The 23,632-nt window shown below is 40.2% G+C and overlaps 1 protein-coding gene across 1 annotated transcript in view; it reads left to right on the forward strand.

Moving 5' to 3' along the window:
• Nucleotides 1-411: 411 nt before the first annotated feature.
• LOC126184862 (uncharacterized) overlaps nucleotides 412-23,632 on the forward strand; it is a 130,566-nt gene continuing 107,345 nt past the window's right edge. The window contains exon 1 of the mRNA XM_049927477.1: nucleotides 412-637. Within this exon, the coding sequence (XP_049783434.1) occupies nucleotides 527-637 (111 nt within the window). The 5' untranslated portion in view covers nucleotides 412-526. The remainder of the gene's footprint in view (nucleotides 638-23,632) is intronic.

Raw genomic sequence — 23,632 nt, forward strand, 5'->3', positions numbered from 1 at the left:
AAACATAACTTTGGAAGTTCAGAAGATTTGTATTGGTGAAAATCAAAAGCACAAAAAAAATCTGCTATAAGGTCAACAGCCGTGGGAGGGGGGGGGGGGGGAGGGGGACACACAATGTTTTCTTTTTCTTTAGTTCATCTCCACTTCACTTGGAGCGCTTGCTATCGTTCCATGTTTCCATTTTTTAACACGTGACTGGTTCGTCTCATTTATTGTTGTTCTGTGTGTTGCGCATCCGAATGCACACGACATAGGTTTTTATACTCTATGCTTACAACACCATGGAGGTAGAATTTTTACCTCCTTGTTCAGCACAGACATACATTAATGTATGTCTGTGGCTTTCTATCTGCGATGCTAAACATGAGGTTCCTGCAGTGATGTCTGTACTCTTTGGTTTGCTGTCAACTGTCAAAGATGTTTAGTGGTTTAGAACGCCAAAGTTAGTTGTGATGAGTGGAAATGTGTGTTATGAATTGTGTTTGTTTTGAATGTTCGTGTTGGTGAATATTTCTGCTGGGCGGAAATGAAAGATCAAGGGAGGACTCCTCTTCGAACTATATTACAAAATTTTCTGAATCACGTCGAGAATCTGGATAACCAGAAAGTTGATGGGAGCTATGAAAAAGAATTTCAGGTATGTTTGTTATTCTTTGTACAGTGTTAGGCAATCTGCCACTGTTTTCCCTTGATTTCTACTTGATCCAGTGTTTGTAATTGCGGATTAATCATTTTAAAACTTTCTTTTTATCAACATTGTACTTTCCATTAAACTTTAGCCAAGTGATGCACTGTGCCCAAGTTCTGCCGTCAGTTTTCAGTTACTCATTTCCGTCGTTCGTAATACACGACACTGCCAAAAATTATTTTACACGTCTCCAATTTCCTTGACCCCAGAAGTCTGATGGATTCAACTATTTCTAAGAGTTGTTTTGCTAACAACTCCATAAGTAATGGCATTTAACCGTGTGCTCCCTCCCAAACTGTTGTCTAAAATCACCTTATTTCCGTTACAGCCTCGTAAACTATCGAACCATATTAGTGGTACTGTATTACTTTGTTGTGTTAAATGGACAATTGTGTAGCTGTATTGACCATTCGCTATTATTTATTCCTAGTCGTGTGGATACAAATTTGTTGTTTATGAAATATATGCATCTGAAAAACTGTAGGTATTTAAATATTTTTCGACAGTTTCGTGTTTTGAAATGTCGTCTGTTTGTCACCACGATTCTGAAGACTCGGACAGTATTATTTTATCAGAAGCAGTGTTATTAGTACTAGTAATTTATTCGTCTAAGGATGGGCACAAAAATGTGTGGTGAGAGGCTTATATATTAATTTGTTTTTTAATTTTGTGTGGCAGGGTCTACATAGCATTTTATGTTAGAATTCATATCTTCAGTCATCAATCTAGGTTATAAACCTCTCAGACGTTGTGGAAGAGTGAAAGTGCACTGTGTGTCAACAGTGCATGGTTCCATATCATTGATGGCTGTGACCAATAATAATTATTACTGATATCTACTTGTAAAACACCATTGACATCTAGTTTCCAGTTTGATAGAGCTTCCTTGTGTTAACTGGTCCATCTTTATGTTTTCCTTTCATTCTTATATTTTTCCAGCCACATCTTGCATATCTTATTTGTGTTACTTTCTCTATCTAGACCTCTGCCACACACTTAAGTGTGAATTGTACATCTGTAGAGTATGTGTGAATAGGTTATGTGGTAAAAGTACAACTAGAAACTAAATGTTCATATTTTCATCTTCACTAACTACATATCTCTTTCTGGGTGTTTGCACCTTTTTATGGTAACCACATTATTACTGCATAAAAATAATAAATAAGGAATTACTTTATTTCTGGAGCAGATATTTGATCCTAAACAACCCTCTGTTATGTTTTTGTTATAATTTACGTGTTGTGCTTATAATCATACTTCCCATATGCTTCATCTTGTACTGTCTCATGCTCTTTTTATTGTAATTCTGTTTGATTATTATTAGTTTCACCTACAAATTTTGAGTTCTTTGTGTAGTTATGTTCAGTATTTGCTAGGACAGACCATGAAACATACGTTATATTTGTAACTGTGTTTGGGGGGGGGGGGGGATAGTGGAAAACAAGTTACTAGCCCTACAGTATTATGTATACAATCATATATTTTAAACAAACAACAAGAGAACCATGTCGAGTCATCAGAAAAATGACTTTTTAGAACAATGTACGTGTGCATCATGAAACCAATTGTTATATTATGAGGCATATTCATATATGAACTGAAAACCAAGACTAGGGCCTAAGATAGTAATTGTTCTATGACATTACTGGTATATTTAAAAACACACACAAAATCGAAATGGGGTGCTCAAATTTTCTTTCTTTTGTGCTTTGCTTTAAATTTGCTTACACTTAACCTATAATATTCTTGTGTTAGCAAACAGTTGTAACTTGTTCATTTTTTTTCTGATCTCTTCAGTCTTCTGTGAGCCTAACTTGATAATGATGTAAGACAAAATAACAATCAGCATCATTATATAGGACTCCTGTAAGATGTACTCCACCAGAATTCCCACCCAATCATTTGCCTTTTCCACAATGAATTTCATGTGCTCATGTTAAAGTGACATAAATTATATAGGAAATACAAAGTGGGTAACCTTGACTTCCAGCATACAGGGGGAAAAAAATATCATGTCTCTACAACAAACATGAAGTTTCTTCTGCAGAACTCCTGTATCACTCAAATTTAGTTGCCCAGGGTGATCAAATAATAAGTGAAGATTTTTAAACTCTTAGTTCCGAAGATAAATGAAAGGTTGGAAGTATCATATTCATGATCTTGTGCTGAAACTAAATGATCCTATCATTGTTGTAAGAATGCCAGTAATCTTCATTGTCACTGACATGTTTTTTTTTTTTTTGTTATCTCCTATGGCAGTGTTATCTTGTACACTTGTGTAACTTAAACATTAACAAAATCAGATTCTTTAAAAAAGAGAGTTTTCAGAAAAGTATTTTGAGGAATCCAGGACCACAGCAAAATGCAGAAAACCTACAAATTATTTATATCCAATATTAAAGTTAGGAGACTTTATATTTCACAAGCATTTTGACCTTTGTAGGAGTGGAAAATTCACCAGCTAAGTGCAGCTTCCCACAGAGGTCCAGTGTAAGCTGTATTTATCATATGCGAGTGAAGCTTGGTAGGTGTTTTAAAGCGAAACCAATTTAAAATCGCAAAAAGAAAATTAGTTCCAGTTGTGGCCACCAGGTGCAAATCTGTCATTGTGAATGTGAGAAAGATTTATAGAAATATTATCATATAAGAGTTTAGGAACAAGATGTAGGCAGAAAAGGTCAAACAAGTGAGAAAGGCATAATGATTTAATTATTAGCTCCCACTCAAATAATTTGTTCAGTATGAGTACCAGAGATGTAGAAATGCTGCATCCGTAAAACCACATTATCAATAGTTACCTGTGGCACTTCCGGTATAATCTGAGCAACATGTTCGTGTATACTAGTGTTCTGATCAGATAGAGACCGAATATGTCTCTGGTAAACGTGTTCCTTTAGATATCCCCAGAGCCAAAAGTCACACGGATTCAGATCAGTGATAATGCAGGCCATGCATGTATAAAATCTCTGGAGGTAACATGTTCATGGAAGGTTGCATAAGCAGATCTTTCACTGTGCGAGTGACATGAGTGTTGCCCCATCTAGCGTGAAAACGTGATTTCCACCCAGTTGCATTCTGCCGAAGCAGGAATCACATGCTGTACAAGGAGGTTTCGATAACATTTAGAATTCACAGCACACCTGACAGGCCTTCTGGGTGTATTCTCTTCAAAGGAGAACAGACCGAGAATAAATGTGCTGAATACACACCGCCCATTTGCATATGGCAAGTGCAGTGGTTCTTCATGTGCAACACACAGTTTAACAGTACCCCAAATTCAGCATTCACTGCAATCTGTAGTGTAAAATGTGCCTTGTCACTCCACAGAATATTGCCCAGCAACATATCATTAGCTTTGATCCATGCCAGAAACTGAAGAATATATTTAGAATATTTGCTGCACAATTTAGATATTGTATGGAACCCAGTGTCAAATAAACTGCAGAACTTTCTGTACTCTTGACCATGGGATAGACAGTTCTCATGACACTGCATGAGCACTAGCACTATGCAGGGAATGTGCTGCACAGTCAGTTACAGCAACAGCAACCTTGCCAAAAACTTCCTCTTCCAGGTTCCTCCCCAAGCTCCACTGTGTTTATGAATTTCATTATCATCTTCTTTAAATCATTGAATTTACATGGAGCCTCTCCTCAGACCTTTCCATCGGCAATACTCTCTCAGTGCAGCACTGCCATTCACATAAGCTAGTTTCTCTTCATAACAGCCTTCCTGTTCACTTATGCTGTTGCTTACCAAATGATAGTGTGTATTCATGTTGTCATACAGATAGTCTACAGGGCCACATTTGCACCTGTTGGGCACAGTTGGAACTAATTAGTTTACCAGCATGAATCATTAATGCATTACGATATCTGCCGATACTGTGCCTCTGTGAGTAGGAGCATTTTAATTATAATCACCCAGTCTGTCCGGAACACCCTTTCAGAAGCTCTATACTGTGTTTCTTTGACATCAGAGAAGATACGAAAATCTTACATGTGACAAACAGGAAAATTAAATACCAAGAGAATTGCCTTTCAAAACTTTATGAAACTACATGGTCCAGTCACTTTAATGTGACTACCACCTATCTTTGATGTCAGCGTGCAGTAACCACACACAGATGGCAGCACTAGCAGCGAAGAATATACAAAGCTTGTCAGGGGGATGTGTAAAACCAAGCAGTCATTGTTCTAATGCAGAAAAAAGCAATTTATCTGACATTGAAACGGGAATGATCATTGGCTTTCAGGCCAAGGGTGGAAGAATTTCTGAAATGGCTGAGTTTGTAAGCTGTTTGCATGCCACTGTGGTTAAAGTATGTCTTGCATGGCAAAACCAATGCCGAGGCAACTACGGTGCACCATGGGCCATAGGTGACAGGAGTGAACAACAGCTGTGGAGATGTGTACAGGCAAGTAGATGTGCAACTATTGAACAGCTGACTGCCCAAATGAATTAAGGGGCTACCAACAGTGTCTCCTCAATGACAGGTCAGCAAAAGTTGCTGCATATGGACCTCCACAGCACACACATGGTTCCTTCACCCACGGTGACTGCTGTTCGTCAATGTTGAAGGTTGGGATTTGCACCTCACAAGGGAACCTGCCCATCACACCCCCCTCAGATTTAGTTATAAGTTTGCACAATGGATAGTCCTTGAAAAGCTGAACACAGATCAATCGATAAAACACGAAGAAGTTGTGTGGAACTATGAAAAAAATAAGCAAAATATAGAAACTGAGTAGTCCATGTCCAAGATAGGCAAAATCAAGGATACTGCGAGCTGAGGAGCGCCGTGGTCCCGTGGTTAGCGTGAGCAGCTGCGGAACGAGAGGTCCTTGGTTCAAGTCTTCCCTCTGACGAAATGTTTATTTTTTTTATTTTCAGGCAATTATCAAAGTTCAGACACTCACACATAATCAACTTCGCTCTCCAAAATTCCAGGACATGTTCAGATTTGCTTGGACATATGCAGGATTTGATGGTCTACACACAGAAAAATTTGAAAACGTTAAAAACATATGTTTTGACAGAGCACAGGGAAAACTGTGCAACTGTGAAACTGCTGCATTTGTTTGTTGCAGTTTATGTGACAAACTCTAATGTTTTCACCACTTTTTTGGGAGCGATTATCACGTCCACAAGAAAACCTAAATCGGGCAAGGTAGAAGAATCTTTTTCCCTATTCGCCAAGAGTACAGGTTAGGTGGGTCGACAACATATTCCTGTCATGTGACGCACATGTCGTCACCAGTGTCATATAGAATATATCAGACGTGTTTTCTTGTGGAGGAATCTGTTGACCTATGTCCTTGCAATCAAATGTTTTCGGTTCCCATTGAAGAGGCACATCCTTTCGTCTACTAATCGCACGATTTTGCGGTGTGGTCGCAAAACACAGACACTAAACTTATTACAGTGAACAGAGACGTCAATGAGCGAACGGACAGATCATAACTTTGCGAAAATAAAGAAAGAAAACTTTTCACTCGAGGGAAGACTTGAACCAAGGACCTCGTGTTCCGCAGCTGCTCACGCTAACCACAGGACCACAGCGTTCCTGAGCTCATAGTAACCTTGATATTGCCTATCTTGCAGATGGACTACTCAGTTTCTATATTTTGCTTATTTTTTTCATAGTTTCACACAACTTCTTCCTGTTTTCTCGATTGATCTGTGTTCAGTTTTTCAAGGCCTATCCACTGTTCCAACTTATAACTAAATCTGAGGGGGGTGCGATGGGGAGGTTCCCTTGTCAGTACCACAGTTGGACCTCCAATGAGTTGTGGTAGGTGGCCGTTTTTTTTCTTCAGATGGCGTGAAGTGTCTGAAAGAAAATACCCTGCAACCAGGAGGGGGTGTTATGGGCAATTTGGTAAACACATCCTGGTGCTCTTCAAACCAATCATGTACACAGAAAGCTGTGTGACACACTGCATTGTCCTGCTGGTGGATGCCATTGTGTCGAGGAAAAACAAAAATGCATATAGGGGATGGACATGATCCCCAAGAACAGATGCGTACTTTTGTTGATCCATTGTGCCTTCCAGAATGATGAGATCACCCAGGGAATGCCACAAAAACATTCCCCAGACCATAATGCTCCCTACTCCAGCCTGGACCCTCTCGACAATTGTAGCAGGTTTTCTGTAATTCCGTCTTGTGTAAATGGTATGGAACTGTGGCTGGTCAAAGAATTGAAGGAAATAGATACCAACAGGCATAATTTTATTTAGCTACCACTTTTGGTGCCTCATTGGCACCATCTTCAGACCCCTATACACTAAACTAGCAACTCATCAAGTTTTTGTGCTATTATAGGGACCACTATATCCACCTGGTTTCTGTAGACTTCTAAAAACTTCTCGGTCAATGTGGACACTAACCCTAATGACAACTGTCAGTCCAAGCCATGCATACACAAGGTATAAAGGGGCAATACATTGGTGGAGCAGTCATTTGTAATTAGATGATTCATGTGGAAAGGTTTCCAACCTGGTTATGGCCACACGGTGATAATTAAAATACTTGGAATGTAGAATGGTTTTGGAAGCTAGACACATGGGGCATTCCATTTTGGAAATCATAGTGGAATTCAATATTCTGAGATACACAGTATCAAGAATGTTCTGGGAATACCATATTTGAAGCATTACCTCTCACCACGGACAATGCAGTGGCCGGCGGCCTTCACTTAACAATCCAGAGCAGCAGTGTTTGCATAAAGTGGTCAGTGTTAACAGACAAGCAACACTGCGTGATATAACCACAGAAATCAGTGTTGGAGATATGACGAACATATCCGTTACGACAGTGTGGCGAAATTTGGCATTAATGGGCTGTGGCAGCAGATGACCGATGCCATTGCCTTTGCTGACAGCATGATATCACCTGCACTGCCTTTCCAGGGCTGGTGACCATATTGGTTTGACCCTGGATGACTGGAAAACTGTGGCATGGTCAAATGAGTCCTGATTTCATTGGTAAGAGCTGATGATAGACTTCAATTGTGGAAGAGTCCCCATGGAGCCATGGACCCAAATTGTCACCAATGCACTGTGCAAGTTGGTGGTGGCTCCATAATGGCGTGGGCAGTGGAATGGACTGGGTCCTTTGGACCAACTGAACCAATCATTGACTGGAAATGGTTATGCTCAGCTACTTTGAAGACCATTTGCTGCCGTTCATGGGCTTCATGTTCCCAAACAACAGTGCACCATGTTACCAGGCTACAATTGTTTGCAGTTGGTTTGAAAAACATTCTGGTGGAGTGAATGATTTGGCTACCCAGATTGCTTGACTGAACCCTTTTGAACATTTGTGGGACATAATCAAAAGATCAGTTTGTGTACAAAATTCTGCACCAGCAACACTTTCGCAATTATGTACAGCTATAGAGGCAGCATGGCTCAGTATTTCTGCAGGGGACTTTCAACGACTTGTTGACTCCATGCCATGTCAAGTTGCTGCACTACACCAGGCAGTAGGAGGTGTGACATGATGCTAGGAAGTATCCCTTCAGTGTAAATTATAACAAGTTCAATGTGCTGAAGTAGTATTGTATTTATTGTTAAGTTTGGTCATGGGTGAAATATAAGCCCAATTAGATGAGGACTTAATCAAAAACTTTACGTTTCAAGTACATCCGTCCTAACTGGAAAATTGTTGTATACTAACATCAGTGATGGCACATTACTACATGTCCGTAATTATCACGTATACAGCTTTCTTTCTGACCCATGTTCATTAGAACTTCTTTTGCTTATGTTATTGAATATACTTCCATCCTTGTCAGTTTTTCACTATTACTTATGATACAGCCTGTATAATTGTATATTAGGCTATACTTGGTAAGGATTCCTTAGTCAGTAAGCACATCTAATTGAATGTTATCCAAGCACATACTTCATTGATTAAATGTATGAGAAGAATTCAGTAAATTAAGACACATGGTTTCCACCTGAAGCCACTGCTACATAGTCTTCTGTGTTTTGTTTTGTTTTTTAAGAGAGAAGAAGCTGGATTTAATTTGGTTGTCATTTCCAAAATTATGCTGATTTTGACACTGAAGATTATTAGCAAAGAGCCAAGTCATCACATTAAAATTAAAGATCTATTCCAGAATTGTTCTACAAACTGGCATATGTGATATAGGTCTGCAGGGTCTCTAGATTAGTCTTTCCAGTATTCTTGAAAATGCTAGTGTCTTGTGATCACTCCCAGTCATGTTGGACACACTTGTATTAAGAAATTCTATGGCAATAACAAATAGCTTTGTCAAATTCTCATTAAGAAAATCCACCAGGTTACAACCTGTGAAATAATTTTGGAAACAGAATTTGGAATTATGTTTATTTGTCTTGATTTTGTTGTTAATTTGGCCGGGATGCTGCCGACCGAATGATTTCACTCCCTTGACTAATGTTTCTTTGAAGTCCATTTATAACTCTGTGCTTTCCAGTGTTAAAAGCTTCACATGGTTGCTTTGATTTAATTTAAAATATGTTGATCTGTCTTTTGACTTTTTTGCACCTGTGGTATGACACCCCACCTTTCTTGAGCAGCTCTTCAAAGCCATTACTAAATTTCTTACTTTTTTAGTATTTCATTTTGTGACAATTTGATTTGTTGTAGTTTAGAATGGTTTGAAGTTTTCATTACAGCCTGGTATCCAGAAATACTGTTAATATAAAAAAAAGGTAAAGCTTTCATCAGTCCAAAAATTGTTTTGAATACTACAGTGCCTTACTAGTGATGGCCTGTTGAAGATGGTATGTTGTTGCCTTCCTCTAGGGTTGAGAACTGGCTTACCCAGCCAGTTAAAGGGGATTTGCAGTTTAACGTGGATTCCAAATCACAGTGTGAATTGGCATTTTTCACCTCAGCAAACTTTGCCAGATGTGAAATAAGTGATAAGTGACAGATAAAAATCTTAGGAATGACCAGGAATTGTACCCAAGAACTTCAGATTTGTAGGCTGGCACTTCACCACTGAGCCACTTAATATAAGTACATGTAAATGAGCTGTACACTAGTGACATAGTTCTTGAATTTTCAATTAACAAGTATGTACTTTGTCATTGTTTTTGGTTATTTTGGTTTAGGTTGTCAATAGCCTCCCTGTCTCATTATAGGTAAAAGACAAGCTTTTCCTCTCAAGGTAACTTAGTTCCTTCCAATATCCTTGTCACTAATGGCTCAATCCAGTATCTAATGATGTCACTGGTAGCAATCTGTAGAACTATTATAGAACAATAAAAAATTGGTGATCTCAGAAAAGTATTAGCACATCACTAGAGATTGTTTCGTTTGTAGACATACATGATTGTGTTGAGAGTGATCCTGTTTGTATAGACTGATGAAAAGTATATTTAAAGTGTTTCACCATGTGACTAAAATTATAAACTATGTGTTTCTGTATGTTTCCTAGGTAACCTTTTACTGCAGAACACGAGACAAGATACTCATTATATATTTGGGAGTGCAGATGAAATCACTTATTACATATATAAAAAAAAATGAACAGTGTACTGATAGTAGAAAACTCAGCTCTGAACGAAAATTTTTAACAGCCAGTCAATAAGATACACTAAGTGGCCATAATCTGTTTGTTATTAGGGTGTTTCATGTTTGCCGGCTATTTGAGCAAGGAAATAATTTTCTTGAGTTTCCTATTAGTTACTTATCTTAATATTTCCTTTAGATAGAATAATTCTATTTTTAGATATCCCGAGGGAGAGTATACACTTTTGTTTTATTTTGCACTAATACAGGCTTATTTTTACATAGTAGGCTGCTGCTACTTATGTTACACTACTTTTAGAATGCTTGCTTTTTGATAATCAACTTGCCAACAGGTCCACATGAAGATATTTGCATCATCATTAATGCTGCGGTGACTGGAAGGGCAAACACAGCCGCATGTATGGTCTTGGCTGCAGTTGGCTCAAATTTCTCATTTTTTTCTGGTCAGGAGTGATCATTACTTGCAGTTGGGAGTAATCTGCTATACTTTTCTTTTTAGTTGTGTACTTCAGTGATAATATACTAACACCACCTATAGTGATTCTTATTTACATGTTACCTACCTCAGTAGCAAGGTTTTAACTGAGATTCCCTCACCTAACTCGAGCCATTAAATGCCCTTTCCTACAAGATCAGCTAATCAAGATACTGGCTTAAACTAACAATATTAAATCCCTGGTAGCTGGAACTTCGCTTAAATTTGGTGAACTGGATGAATTCTTTGTAGACTACATTTGCTAATTTAAATGCATGTCTTTTGCTTTAACTCATGAGTAACTAGAGCTGGTCACTGGATCTGGTTAACCAACAAGGCAGTCAAAGTCGCGAGATGTTTCCTTGCTCCATTTGCTCCAGTATTACTATAAGAGCCAATGAGCAGTTGGAGAGGAAATAATTTGACTGGTGAATAGCTAGTTAGGTAATCTGGTTAACTGGCAAACAAACTGGAGCTTCCAACTACAGTGTTCCCTCTGATTATCTACGAGTTATCATAGGTGGTGATGAGAAAATGGGATGAGGTTGCCATTTAATGAAAGACAGTGAACAGATATTGATGCTACTTGTTCTGATAAATTTTGTGTGTTGTGCAAACTAGCAGATATTTTGAAGGTTACGTAGAGTCACAGATTCTTCTTGCAAAAGTGCCTTATCTGAGAATACTATTACATTTGTCAATGAAAAATAGATATTTTTAGATGCTATATGTCAATACAGAGAACAACAATCTGGTAGTTTTTTGAAAGAGTGAAGGACCAAAACCAAGCAACTATGTATAGCTTGCGTGGACTGTCCTTTGTCACAGGTGAAGGAAAGCTAACCACAATCATTTAAAACAGTGCCTCAAATGTTGTTATAATGATTAGCAGCCAAGAAGCAAATAAAAATATATAATTAAGCAGTATAACAATTTTGTAGGTCTGAAGAGAAATTATAGAGCAAAAATATATATAAAATTAGGTTTTCCATATGTTCTTGATGGTGGCCTGAGTACACACCACTCAGAATTTTATTCTTCTCTCAGTAATAAAAGCTTTCACTGAGATGGGAGCTACGTGATTAATTGTGTATTGCCCAGTCTTAAGATATGAAGAAATGTAGTGGAATCAGTCTGGGCTGATCAAGTGTATTGGTACTGAGGAGACATGTTTGTAAAGTATTTAATGACATTTTTAATTTGTGAATATTTTTTTAGGTCTACGGTTATTCTTAGTAATGAAGAACTGCATGACAATATACTAATGTGTGGAGAATGCATAAACAGGACCAGAACTCATCTAAAGCTACTGTTCAGGAACCAAAAGAACCACATAATTTCATTTGAAAAATTAATTTGGTACTTGCATATCAGTAGTTAAAAAAGGTTACTGTTACACACCTTTTCCTATTTTACGAGACCATGGTGACTGTCAGAGCGAAAATATGTTATCAATATTTTTAGCATCTCAGAAAGCGAAATAGGTGCCTCACCTTATACGTGTGATTCGTGGAAATGATGATACCCTGAGACCAGAGAGGTCAGCTGTAAGAAAGTTCCTCGACCCCTATTTAACTGGTACAACTCGGAGGTGAAAGCCCTGCCATTGGAAAAAGTGCTCCGTGACCAGCATTATCAATCTATCATGTAACCACTGGCATGAAATAATATTTATCTTAGCCTTAACATTTCACAGTATAATATAGGCTGAAAATAAAAACCAAAAGGCTGTGTGATTTTATTTCCTTATGTGAATAAATTTATGAGCTACATATAATGGATCATAATTTTAAACAAGGTGGCAGGTAACAGAGTACTTGCACAAATAAAATTTATTTTGCATGATTTTTTTAAATTTTTAGTTAAAATGAGAGTGAGGATATCATGGTTCAATAATAATTTGTGTATTTTATTGTAGAGTCCCCCATTTTTAAACATTATTATTTTGTGTTTGTACAGTTAGTCAGTGCAAAAGGAATGATGATAATTTTACACCGTCTCATGGGTTACAGTTTGGTAATTGTGGAAGACTGAATCAATGTAAATGCTCAGTACAGTTGTGAGTGTAGCAGATATACCTTTAATAAATAAACAGATTAGTATGCTTTGTACCTTTGGTGGTTGATCCCATTCGTATTTTGTGATGCAGTAAGTGGTGTTCTGTGTTCAACGTGATTTTTGCTTCTTAGTTAACAATCTCATTTGCCTTCACATAAACTTTTTAAGCATGTTTTGAAATGTCCTCGGGTATTCATCTGGGTGATGTTATACAAATGGTGTAATATTATGAAAAGCTGGCTTATTGCCACTTTCAGCAGTCCTGATTACAGACTGTCTTCCATTGAATGTTGTCTTAGATACCTGCTCTCTCTCTCTCTCTCTCTCTCTCTCTCTCTCTCTCCAACTGTTGATCTTGAGCCCATGGTACCTGTGAATTGTTACGCTGGCAAGGAGGGAGGGAAAAGTAATGAGGTGGGGCATGAGCCGCAGTCCTCAGTCTTTGTGCCACTGCTGCTGGTGATGGAGTGCTGCTGATGTGATGGCCATCCATATGCTATGGTCTCAGCTTTTCATTTAGCATGACACAAGTGGATCTATCCACATATTGTCAGTGTGCTTTGAGCCCACGGCTGAGTTCCAAGCCTTACTTTGTTGCAAACTGCTGCCTTTATTGATCAGTTCATCATGTAGCTAGATCTCTATCGCTTCTTTTAAAATAGAATCCCGTAAGGTGTTGGTCTGTTTTAACAGCTTGCTGCTGTCATAATGCTGCTTTGTCCTTTGCAGTGCTTTTTGACAGTTGCCTTTGTTGGCAGTGTGATGCATATGTTTAGCACATCATTCCTATACCATTCAGATAGTCTGACCTATGTATGTTTCCTTCACTAGCAATGATTGTGTTAGACTCGTGGTTTTGGGAGTCCTAAGTCATCCTTAATAGATCCTCCTGAGGATATTGTCTTGGACAGTGAGCAAAATACACACTTAATGTTACATTCCAAGAGTATCCTTCTAATTTCCACTGATGTGCTACATGTGTTACTGTGTTAGATATAAATGCTGTCACAACTTGTTGCTCTTCTTCCTCTGAAAGTTTTAGCCTAGCTTTCTTCAGTTTAAAGACTCATTGGCTCTGAAGGTGGTTGTAACTGTTCCTCTGAGAAAACTGCCTAGCGGTTCTGCAATTCTACTGCCAAACTCTATTGATTAGAGATTTTGTAAGCTCAGTACACTAGTGTGCTCAGGCTGCCTTCTCGTTGTGAGGGCACATGAAAGGAGGAGATATGCAGGTACAAATCTGTATGTGTTTGTTTGCTGTAAACGCTGTCTCAGTTTCCCATCTGGTCTACGGTTGACTCGCACTCCCAGAAACAGAAGTTGGTTCTGTTCATGAATCTGATGTTTTCGTACATCAAGTTCAGGTGTTGTAAAAAGCCTTGTTGCCAGATTACGAAGGCATGTTCAGAAAATAAGTGTCTAGATTTTTATATTTATTTGGAAAAAGTGTATTTGAAAAAAATTAGAGGGTATTGTTGAAACACATGTTGACTATTTTTCTACATAATCACCACCCTGCTCACTACATGTGGTGAGCTGTGGCACAAGCTTCTTTATGTCTTCCTCGAAGAACTCTCCTGCCAGCTCCTCCCCCTTTTCAGGACCTCATTTGAAAATTTAATCCCAGACATGTATGGCTTCAGGGAGGTGGAAAGATGATAATCTGAAGGTGCCAAGTCATAGGAATACAGGGGTTAGTACAGAACATCCCAATCAAATGAGTCCAAAAGCACCTTGGTGACTGAGGTGTGAAATTGGGCATTGTCAACCAAGAAGCACACTTGCCCCATCAGCATTCCTCTCCTTTTGTTTCGAATGTCCCTTTTCAGTTTTTTTAGGTTCTCACAATATTGTTGTGCATTGATTGTCTCCTCCTGAGACAGAAATTTGACCAAAATTACGCCTTTTCACTTCCAAAACACTGAGGCCGTGATTTTTTTGCCTGAAATTGTGATTTTGATTTTTGGCAGATAGTGAATTGGTGTGACGACACTGCGACAACCGTCTTCTTGTCTCAGATGTGCAGTAAACCACCCATGTTTCATCTTCAGTCACAGTAGAGCTCAGAAAATTCTCACGTTTCAATTCAAGTTGCTCAGGAAACTCACGGGCGCTATTGATCTGATTTTTCTTGTGCTGCTACCACCTCTTTTGGGACCCATCTTGTGTACACAGTTTCTGATATCCCAGAATGTCTGTCAGTGTCTTGTATAAGAAAGTTTTGGTGAGCTGCGGAAACACTGCAGAAATTTTATACACTGTAAATTGGTGATCTTCACGAACAGTTTCTTCGATTTTTTACATCAACTCATCGATCAAAATTGAAGGTCTTCCACTTGTCTGTTCATCGTGTACATTTGTTCTGACCCCACTAAACACCCTATACCACTTAAACACACTCATTCTATTAATTACACCTTCACCATAAACTGTTTTGATTTGCAAAAAAAAAAAAAAATAAATAAATAAATTTCAGTAGATGTCATTCCTTTTGTGAGTAGGAAGTGTATCGTGGCACATGGCTCACACTTGGCAGGATTTCATATTGGCATCTTTCATGCTACTGGTTACTGCAACATGAGTTTATGTACTATTGTGTTCCTGCAATGCTTCTTTCTGGCCACGGGATCCCTTCTACCATACAATCTAGGCAATCCTCAAAAAACACAAAACCACAACCTGTTATGATCACAGTACACTTACTTTCTGAATGTGTCTCATATCATCTGTGCATTGGGAAAAAAACATGAGGGTATTTGGATTGCTGACTTACGAGCTGCTTCTTCAAATGCCTCCATGAACACGTTGGATACCACTGGTGATACCATTGGTGTGCCAGTGTTGCTTACGATGGTATGGAGTGGAATCCCTTCTTTAGGACTTCAGGTAATGCTTAATGTTTCGGAGCTGCAGCCACTTGTGGATGAAGTCTTTTCACTCTTTTCATGTATAATGTTCTAGAGAAGTTATGTTGGCTTCCTCTACACACAGTTGGCTGGATCATCTACTTTCTTATAGGCATTATCCTCTAATAGGCTGTACATTTTTCTTGCATTCTTGAAGTGGTAGCAAGACTGTAGAATTTCCTTTTTTTGTGGTGACTGTCTCAGTATCTTCTATGAGGTGTTTCAGCACATTCTTCATCTCCTTGGAGACATTTGGCTTCGGTGGAATGACCCTTGTGAGTTTATAGTATGTTTCATGCCACATTTTCTCCGCTGCGTTCTGTGAAACAACAAGGGCACCTTTTTCAACCATACTGATAAAAATCAGGCATGGGTAGGGTCATCAGCATTGGGGCAGAATTTAGTGCTTTTCAGAGTACAGATAAGTATGCTTTCTAACAGAAGACGATCAGCCATTAGAACTGCCTGGAAATGTCGAAATAACACACTGTTTGCATGGTGGCACCTGGCTAAATATCTGAGAACATTTCAGAATCACCATATGCCAGGAAAGACAAGACATGTTTATCATTCTATTTGTTTTTAAATTTGGGCACTCACAGTTGTGTTTGATCTGAAAGTAACGTGTTTTACTCTACATTCACTGTAAATGCACAAGTTTCACATTTTTCGCCACAATATATGTATCATCAGTGCCATAGATTTCAATAAATGTATTAATAGACACTTAATTTCAGTCTAAAATTGATCATATACATCAACTGATAGAATAAAGCAAATTATTCCCTTAATATCTCGCTGCCTGCTATTTACACAGTTAACATAAAATAGCATCTGACACAGGCAGAATGAGGAGTGGGATCTGAGGTGATTAGAGATATAATACTCTATAACTCTTTTGTCTTAGAGCTGTTTATGGAACCTAAAATAGAGTAAATTACTTAGACCTCAGGATTGGGGAACCTGTAAATGATTTCAGTAGACAAACTAATACTAGAAGGAAGTCACAATAGTTATACATCACCAATAGCCAGAGCATCTGTACGTAATGCAGTATACACATTTCCTGATTCTTGACCTGTAAGATTTTTGTCTGAAGTTAATTCCAAAACTTTCGTAAAAAAAATTTAAACAGTTAATAAACTTGTATGTTGTACTTTGCAGATTTAGGTCAGTAAATCACGTTTATGCTTTGGTACCAGATTATTATACCAGTGGCTTCCGTTGCTTTGTAATTATGGTCTGCTCATCACATGCGGACATTAACCTTGGTTTCCTGCTGATTGGTACAATTGCAGGCATGTAGATTATCTCCTCGAGCTTCCTTTCATTTCGGTAAAAACAAACACACACACACACACACACACACACACACACACACACACACACACACACACCACAGAAACCCTATACTAAATGAGCATCAAAATATTCCACATGCAACAGATACATGCCTGGCACATGATTTACTGGTCAGAAGGAGGCACTGGCAAGCTGCCTTTTATTAGGAGCTTGTTGTTAGGACTAAATGGATATGATTCTGAGTATTTATTATTATTACTCATCATTTCATGGTGGGCACCATATGGCCAGGTGACTGCACCTAATTAATGTCTTTTTTTATGCATCATAATTGTTTGTTGTTTCCTTTACATTCTTTGACTTGAAAGCTATATCCTGAGCTTTCTTGACTTTGAATATTATCTGGTGTAATAATTAATCATTTGTAAGGTGATACACAGTGTTTGTTATCCACCTACATTTTAATGTTACATCAGTGTTACTTCAACTAATCCGTATTCACGCCAGCACAGGATCTCTGCTATAATTTCAATCTACAAGCAGTTTTTATTTCATCTTTGACTTAGCAAAACTCTGTTGCCATGTACATAGAAAGTACTTGAGATAACCTTAAAAAGTGGACTTGTTTGTCTCTTTCTTTCTTCATATAACAGCCCGCACGAGCTCATCATTCGTTTGCTGAGTATGGCTTGGCAAGCCTGGGATTCCTGAGCTGGGTCTGCCACTCATCTGTCGCTTAAGCTATGGACATTGTTTTGTGACCACTGTATGGTGCAGCAGTGGAACATTGTGTGCTACAGGAAATCGGGCTCATGGCTTGACCAACCAAATTGTCAGGATGGTAAAAGCTTTTGTAAAAAAGTCCCCAGTCTCAAGGTGTGTTGTGTGCCAATGAGATGCACGACTGGTGAGGTGAACAGTCATTAGCAGGCAAACTCTTAGAGAAACTGCCGCACTTCAGTTGCATAAGGCATACTCAAGCTTGCAGGGCTCTGTCTGGGTAGGCCCTTAGTTGGGACTGAAAAAAACCCACAAACTTAAACTCTTCAACTCCCAATGGAATGGGTGTACCATTGGTGAGTAGCAACAGCCAATCTAACAAGATGGCTCATGTAGCCAGTCCTCCTTACACAGAAATTAACTCCACTACTTTTGTTTCTTGTAACAGAATGCATACTGCTAGTTAGACTGTGTTTTTAATAGTTAAGAGAAAAGAAGGCAGTTTTAAGAAATGGTGTCTTTCTGCATCCAAAAAGGTTAAGAGGGCATTGCTGGCACCTTAAAGCCTGTGAAACGCTTACACAGTCAAACACTATTGCTTGAAACTGCTAGTTCCCAACAAGCAACAAACCTCTGGAAAACTAAACTCCTCTGGAGCTCCACATCTTGAACTACAACAAAGGTGTTGTGTCTAGCAGTGATTGGTAGATATTCCCAAAGAGGAATTAAAAACTGAGTCAGCTCAGGAAGCTGTGCAAAATACAATAAAATGGGTGGACAGCGACCTGGCCAAGTCAGACTGATGTATAATTACTTTTAACAGCACAAAACTTCCAGAGCATGTGAAGGCAGGTTTCCTTTGCATAAGCATGTGGTTTTATGTCCCCCACTACTCTTTCCACTTGTGACAAATGGGGTAAGGCCACTCACAAAGGAGTTGATTGTTCATCTGCCCCAAAGTGTCAGTTGCACTAGGAGTCACCCTCTCTGGAGTAGGGGCAGCAGTATCTTCCTTGAAGAACAAAAGATACAGAAGCTGAAAACTATGAGGTGTATCCCATATAGTGAGCCCAAAAAGATCTATAAAAGGCCATGCAGCCTCCCACATTCACTACACCTTTCATTTCAGCCCTTAAGAAGCCTCTTCTGACAGCTGATGCTTATACGTAAATGGACGTTGCAAGTGTTTTCACTAACACCTGTGTTTGCTGGTGCATTTGCAAAGTTGCAGGTACTTCAGAACCCATGGCCCCCCAAAGACAGAGTATAGTAAACAGTTCATCACTGTATCTACCGTTTCTGCAATAGTTTCTGCCAAGCCTGTCCAATGAAATAAAGCAAATGGGAAGCATCAACAGCGGGCCAAAACAAGTAGCAAACCATCAGACTATGTCGACGTTGTTCAATCTGGTGGTTGTAATCAGTCTCCTTTGGGGACAATGGAAAGTGAAGTCTGCCCAGGGCAACTGTATTGCCCCATGACTGAACTTCCACCCATTGCAGGTTCCCCACCCCATTGGAGAGTCAGGGTGAAGGTCCAAACCCCTAATCAATGGCTCCCATACTGCAGTGGAATATGAATGGGTTCAGGACGCATGTGGACGAATGGGAACTCCTAGCCCAGGCTTACCCCCTGTGCTTGTGTTTACAAGAAGCACATTTTAAAGCCACTGATGCCCCCGCTGCTATGGGACTATGCCCTCCATTGCAAGGATTGCCTAACTTTTCTTGGTTACTGACCTACAGTCAGTAGCCATTGAAGTTCCTGTGAGTCAGAGGATTACTATCTGCTCACCGTATTTACCTCCACAGGATGCAATAGACTCTGAGGCTCTCAAAGGCCATCTAGACAAACAGCCCTGCCCATTTCTCCTACTGTGAAACTTCAATGTCCATGATGTGTTATGGGGCTCGAACTCAACTTGCCCTAGGGGTCAAGTTTTGGAGAACCTCATGTCTCAGGAGCTGCTAATGGGTCATACTATGCCATTGACCTCTCTTTTAGCTCTCCAGCCCTTGCAGACTGTGTTCAGTGGGAAGCAAATGCCTTTCGTTCCAGTGACCATTTTCCACTGTGGATCCACATACTGTGTGGAGCATTACCTGAAAGGAAGCCACAAAAATAGACAATCAGTAGAGCTAACTGGATGCTGTTCACCCTGCTGGCTGTGTTTGAAAACCAAGGCAGTGTCCAGGAATGGGTGAACATCATGACACGAGCAGTCCACCATACTGCTGCCTTATCCATCCCAAAGTCATCAGATCATCTTAGGAGGCAACCTTGGTGGACCAATGAGTGCTGCTCAGCAATCTGGTCAGATGTGCAGTACTATGACGGTTTAAATGCCACCCAACATGAGACAACCTCACAGCTTTTTGAGTCGTGAGAGCCAAGGTTTGATACATTATTAAGGGGGGCAAGAAAATGGCATTGCAAGTGTTCCTGGATTCTATCAACCATTTTACTTGTTCTACCAAAGTATGGGAAGCCACCAGGAGGATTTCCAGTAAACAGAGTTGTTTACCAGTAGCAGCAGTGCTGTAAAAGGTGTGTCTCCAGACAACACCTGGAGACATCGCTCAGGTGATTGCAGAGCATTTTGCAATGACTACTGCCAGTACCAGCCAGGCTCCAGCATTCTGCCGCAACTGTGCAACTTCAGATGCAACAATTGTGATGAGTCTTACAACTGGCCTTTCTCAGTGAGTCTGAAAGGAAATCCTTTTTTCCTGTTTAATTTTATACAGCAGACATGTCACTTTCCCAATTCACCGAGAGAGGCAATGTTGATACCTCTCTTCAAACCAGGAAAGAACCAAACTTATCCCAGTAGTTACTAGAGCATCGCCTTAATGAGCAGTGTAGGGAAGACCTTGGAACAAATGGTTAACAGTCATTTAGTGTGAAGGTCAGAGGTCAGGCAGCACCTTAGCCACTCTCAGTGTGGATTCAAGAGATTTTGATTCACTGTTGACGTCCTGACCCTGCTGGAGTTGGCTATACAGCAGTCTTTCTTACGTAACCATCACTGTATTGGAGTAGTCTTTGACATCAGCAAGGCATGTGACACTATTTGGAGACACAGTATTCTAGGGGAGCTCCACGAATGGGGCTTTCATGACCACTTCCTCATTTTCACACGATCCTTCCTATCTAAATGGTTTTTTAGGTCCCGAGTTAGTTTTGTGCAGGAGAATGGTGTTCCTCAGGCAGTATTTTAAGTATGACCTTCTACAGTAAGGAGTCCTGTGCAGTGTTCCTTATTTGTGGATGATCATGCAGTTTTCCATTCCTCCTCCAGCGTTAGAACAGTGACTCATCACTTGCAACTTACAAGGCAGAGGTTAGAGGAGTGGGCTGCACAGGATTTCAGTTTTCTGCATATAAGAGTCTGTGTGTGAGAGTGTATTTTAATTGTCTCATTGTATTTTTAATGTGTCTGACTTTTTTTTTTTCATATGACTCAAAACTCTCATGATTACCACACCTGAAAGACCTAGAAGTCAGAACCCAGAAGGCACTGAACATCTTAAACTGCCTTAGCCACATGTCTTAGGGAACAGACAGGGCACGTCTGCTCCAGTTTTATAGAGCTTTCGTGTGATTGCAGCTAGACTATGGGTGCCCAGTATATGGATCAGAAGATTACTGCCACTATCACCAAGGGGGAATTAGACTGGTGGTTATAGGACCAGCCCTTACCCAGTCTCTGTGCTGAGACTGGGGAACTGCCACTCACCATCTGGCGGCAGCTCCTCATGGTGTGTCAGGCATGCAAGTTCCTCGTTGTTCAGAATTCACCTGTGTATCATAGTGTTGCTTGTCCATCTCTGAAGCACCGACTCCCCAATTCTTCTACAGCTACATTGATGCTCCGCAAGCCACCGTGTGGTGCATGGTACCCTGTACTACCATTGGTCTTTCCCCTCCTGTTCCACTCGCAAATAGAGCAAGATGAAACTGACTGTCTGTACACCTCTGTATGAGCCCTAATTTCTCGTATCTTATCTTTGTGGTCCTTATGTGAGATGTAGGTTGACAGCAGTAGAATCATTTGTCAGTCAGCTCCAAATGTCGTTGCTGTAAATTTTTTGATAGTGTTTCTCAAAAAGAACATTGCCTTCCCTCCATTTGAGTTCCCGAAGCATCTCCATAACATTCTCATGTTGTTCGAACCTACCAGTAACAAATCTAGTAGCCCGCCTCTGAATTGCTTTGATGTCTTCCTTCTATTCAACCTGGTACAGATTCCAAACACTCAAGCAGTACTCAAGGATAGGTCGCACCAGTGTCCTATATACAGTCTCCATTACAGGTGAACTGTTTACTAAAATTCTCCCAGTAAACAGAAGCTGACCATTTGCCTTCCCTACCACAGTTTTCAGATGCTAATTCCACCTCATATCACTTTGCAACATTATGCTGAGATATTTAAACAACTTGACTGTGTCAAACAGGACACTAGTAATACTGTATCCAAACGTTTCAGGTTTGTTCTTCCTATTCATCCACATTAACTTACATTTTTTCACGTTTAGGGGTAGCTGCCATTTATCACACCAACTGGAAATTTTGTCTAAGTCATCTTGTATCTTCCTACAGTCACTCAGATTCAACACCTTACCGTACACCACGGCATCATTAGCAAACAACCACAGATTGCTGCACACCCGGTCCACCAAGTCATTTACGTCCCCCCAGGGGGCTTGCTGCTCTTTGGTGGGTTCGTGCTTGGCTACCACGAGGCCCCAGCCTTTGCAGCATCTTTACCCTTCCACGCTGCATGTCTATGCTCTTGCTGGTTTTTTTTTCCCATGCCTTGGTGAACATGTCTGGGCTGTTTTTAGAAATGTATTCTGCATTTTCGGTAGTCAGTATTGGAATACTCTCCACTGTTCCTTTTTTCATCCTTCATTCACCTTTTTGTATCTTTCCTCCGCTTCGGCATTTGAGTTTCACTCTTTCTCACTTTTGATCCAGTGGATCTTCTGTCAAAGACCAAAGAAGATTATGAAGTTATCAGTAAGACCATATATTCTAAAAGTGAAATTGCCCAGCATCATGGATAGCCTCCCTGTCTCCTTCAGCTGTGCTACAAGCCACCAAGCTCTCACCCCATGGGGCAGAGTCACCAGCTACACATCTGGCAGGCTGGAAAGGACAGGAGGAATACTCCCTTGAAGACTTCATACGTCCCTCCAGCCAACCAACACCTGAGTCTTCCTCTGCCAGCTGGAAAGATTTGAAGATGCCAAGCAAAGGCAAACGGTCTTCTCCTTCGCCAGTTCAAAGATCTTCTTCGATGGTGCTGTCATGTTATGCCCTCGCCCAGCCAACCTCTGTGTCACTGGTGCGCACTGCAAACCGTTTTTCTGCCCTGGACTCTGCAGGCCTACAGCAGAAGAATGCCGATGCTTCTGTAGACCTTATGGAGCAGGATCCTCCTGCCTCTGTGCCCTGTAGCAGCGAGTCTTTGAAGGCTGGCACTCGGCAGCTGCCGATGTGGTGCCCCTTCATTTTTTCTTCATCATGACTGCCCTCCAATGCAATGGTCGTGGCCTTCGATCCAACAAAGAGGATTTATGGCTGCTCTTAGAATCGCAGCATCCACTTTTTCTCTGCCTTCAGGAAACAAAATTGCGTCCTCATGACTGCTTTGAGCTCTCACGTTTCTTCCTGGTCCATTTTGACATTCCCCCGAGGTTAGCATTCCATCTAATGGGGAAGTCATGCTGCTCATACAGGATGACATTCATTGTCAGCCCATCTCCCTGACTACCTGTCTTCAAGCTGTTGCAGTTCACCTCTTCCTTCCTCACTTGACATTTTCCCTTTGTACCATTTACATCCCTCCATCATACAATGTCACTAGGGCAGACTTCCTCCTGCTTATTGGGCAGCTACCTCGCCCTTTTCTGCTGCTCGGTGATTTTAATGCCCACCATACCCTT

Source organism: Schistocerca cancellata, chromosome 4, assembly GCF_023864275.1.
Source record: "Schistocerca cancellata isolate TAMUIC-IGC-003103 chromosome 4, iqSchCanc2.1, whole genome shotgun sequence".
Taxonomy (NCBI): Eukaryota; Metazoa; Arthropoda; class Insecta; order Orthoptera; family Acrididae; genus Schistocerca; species Schistocerca cancellata.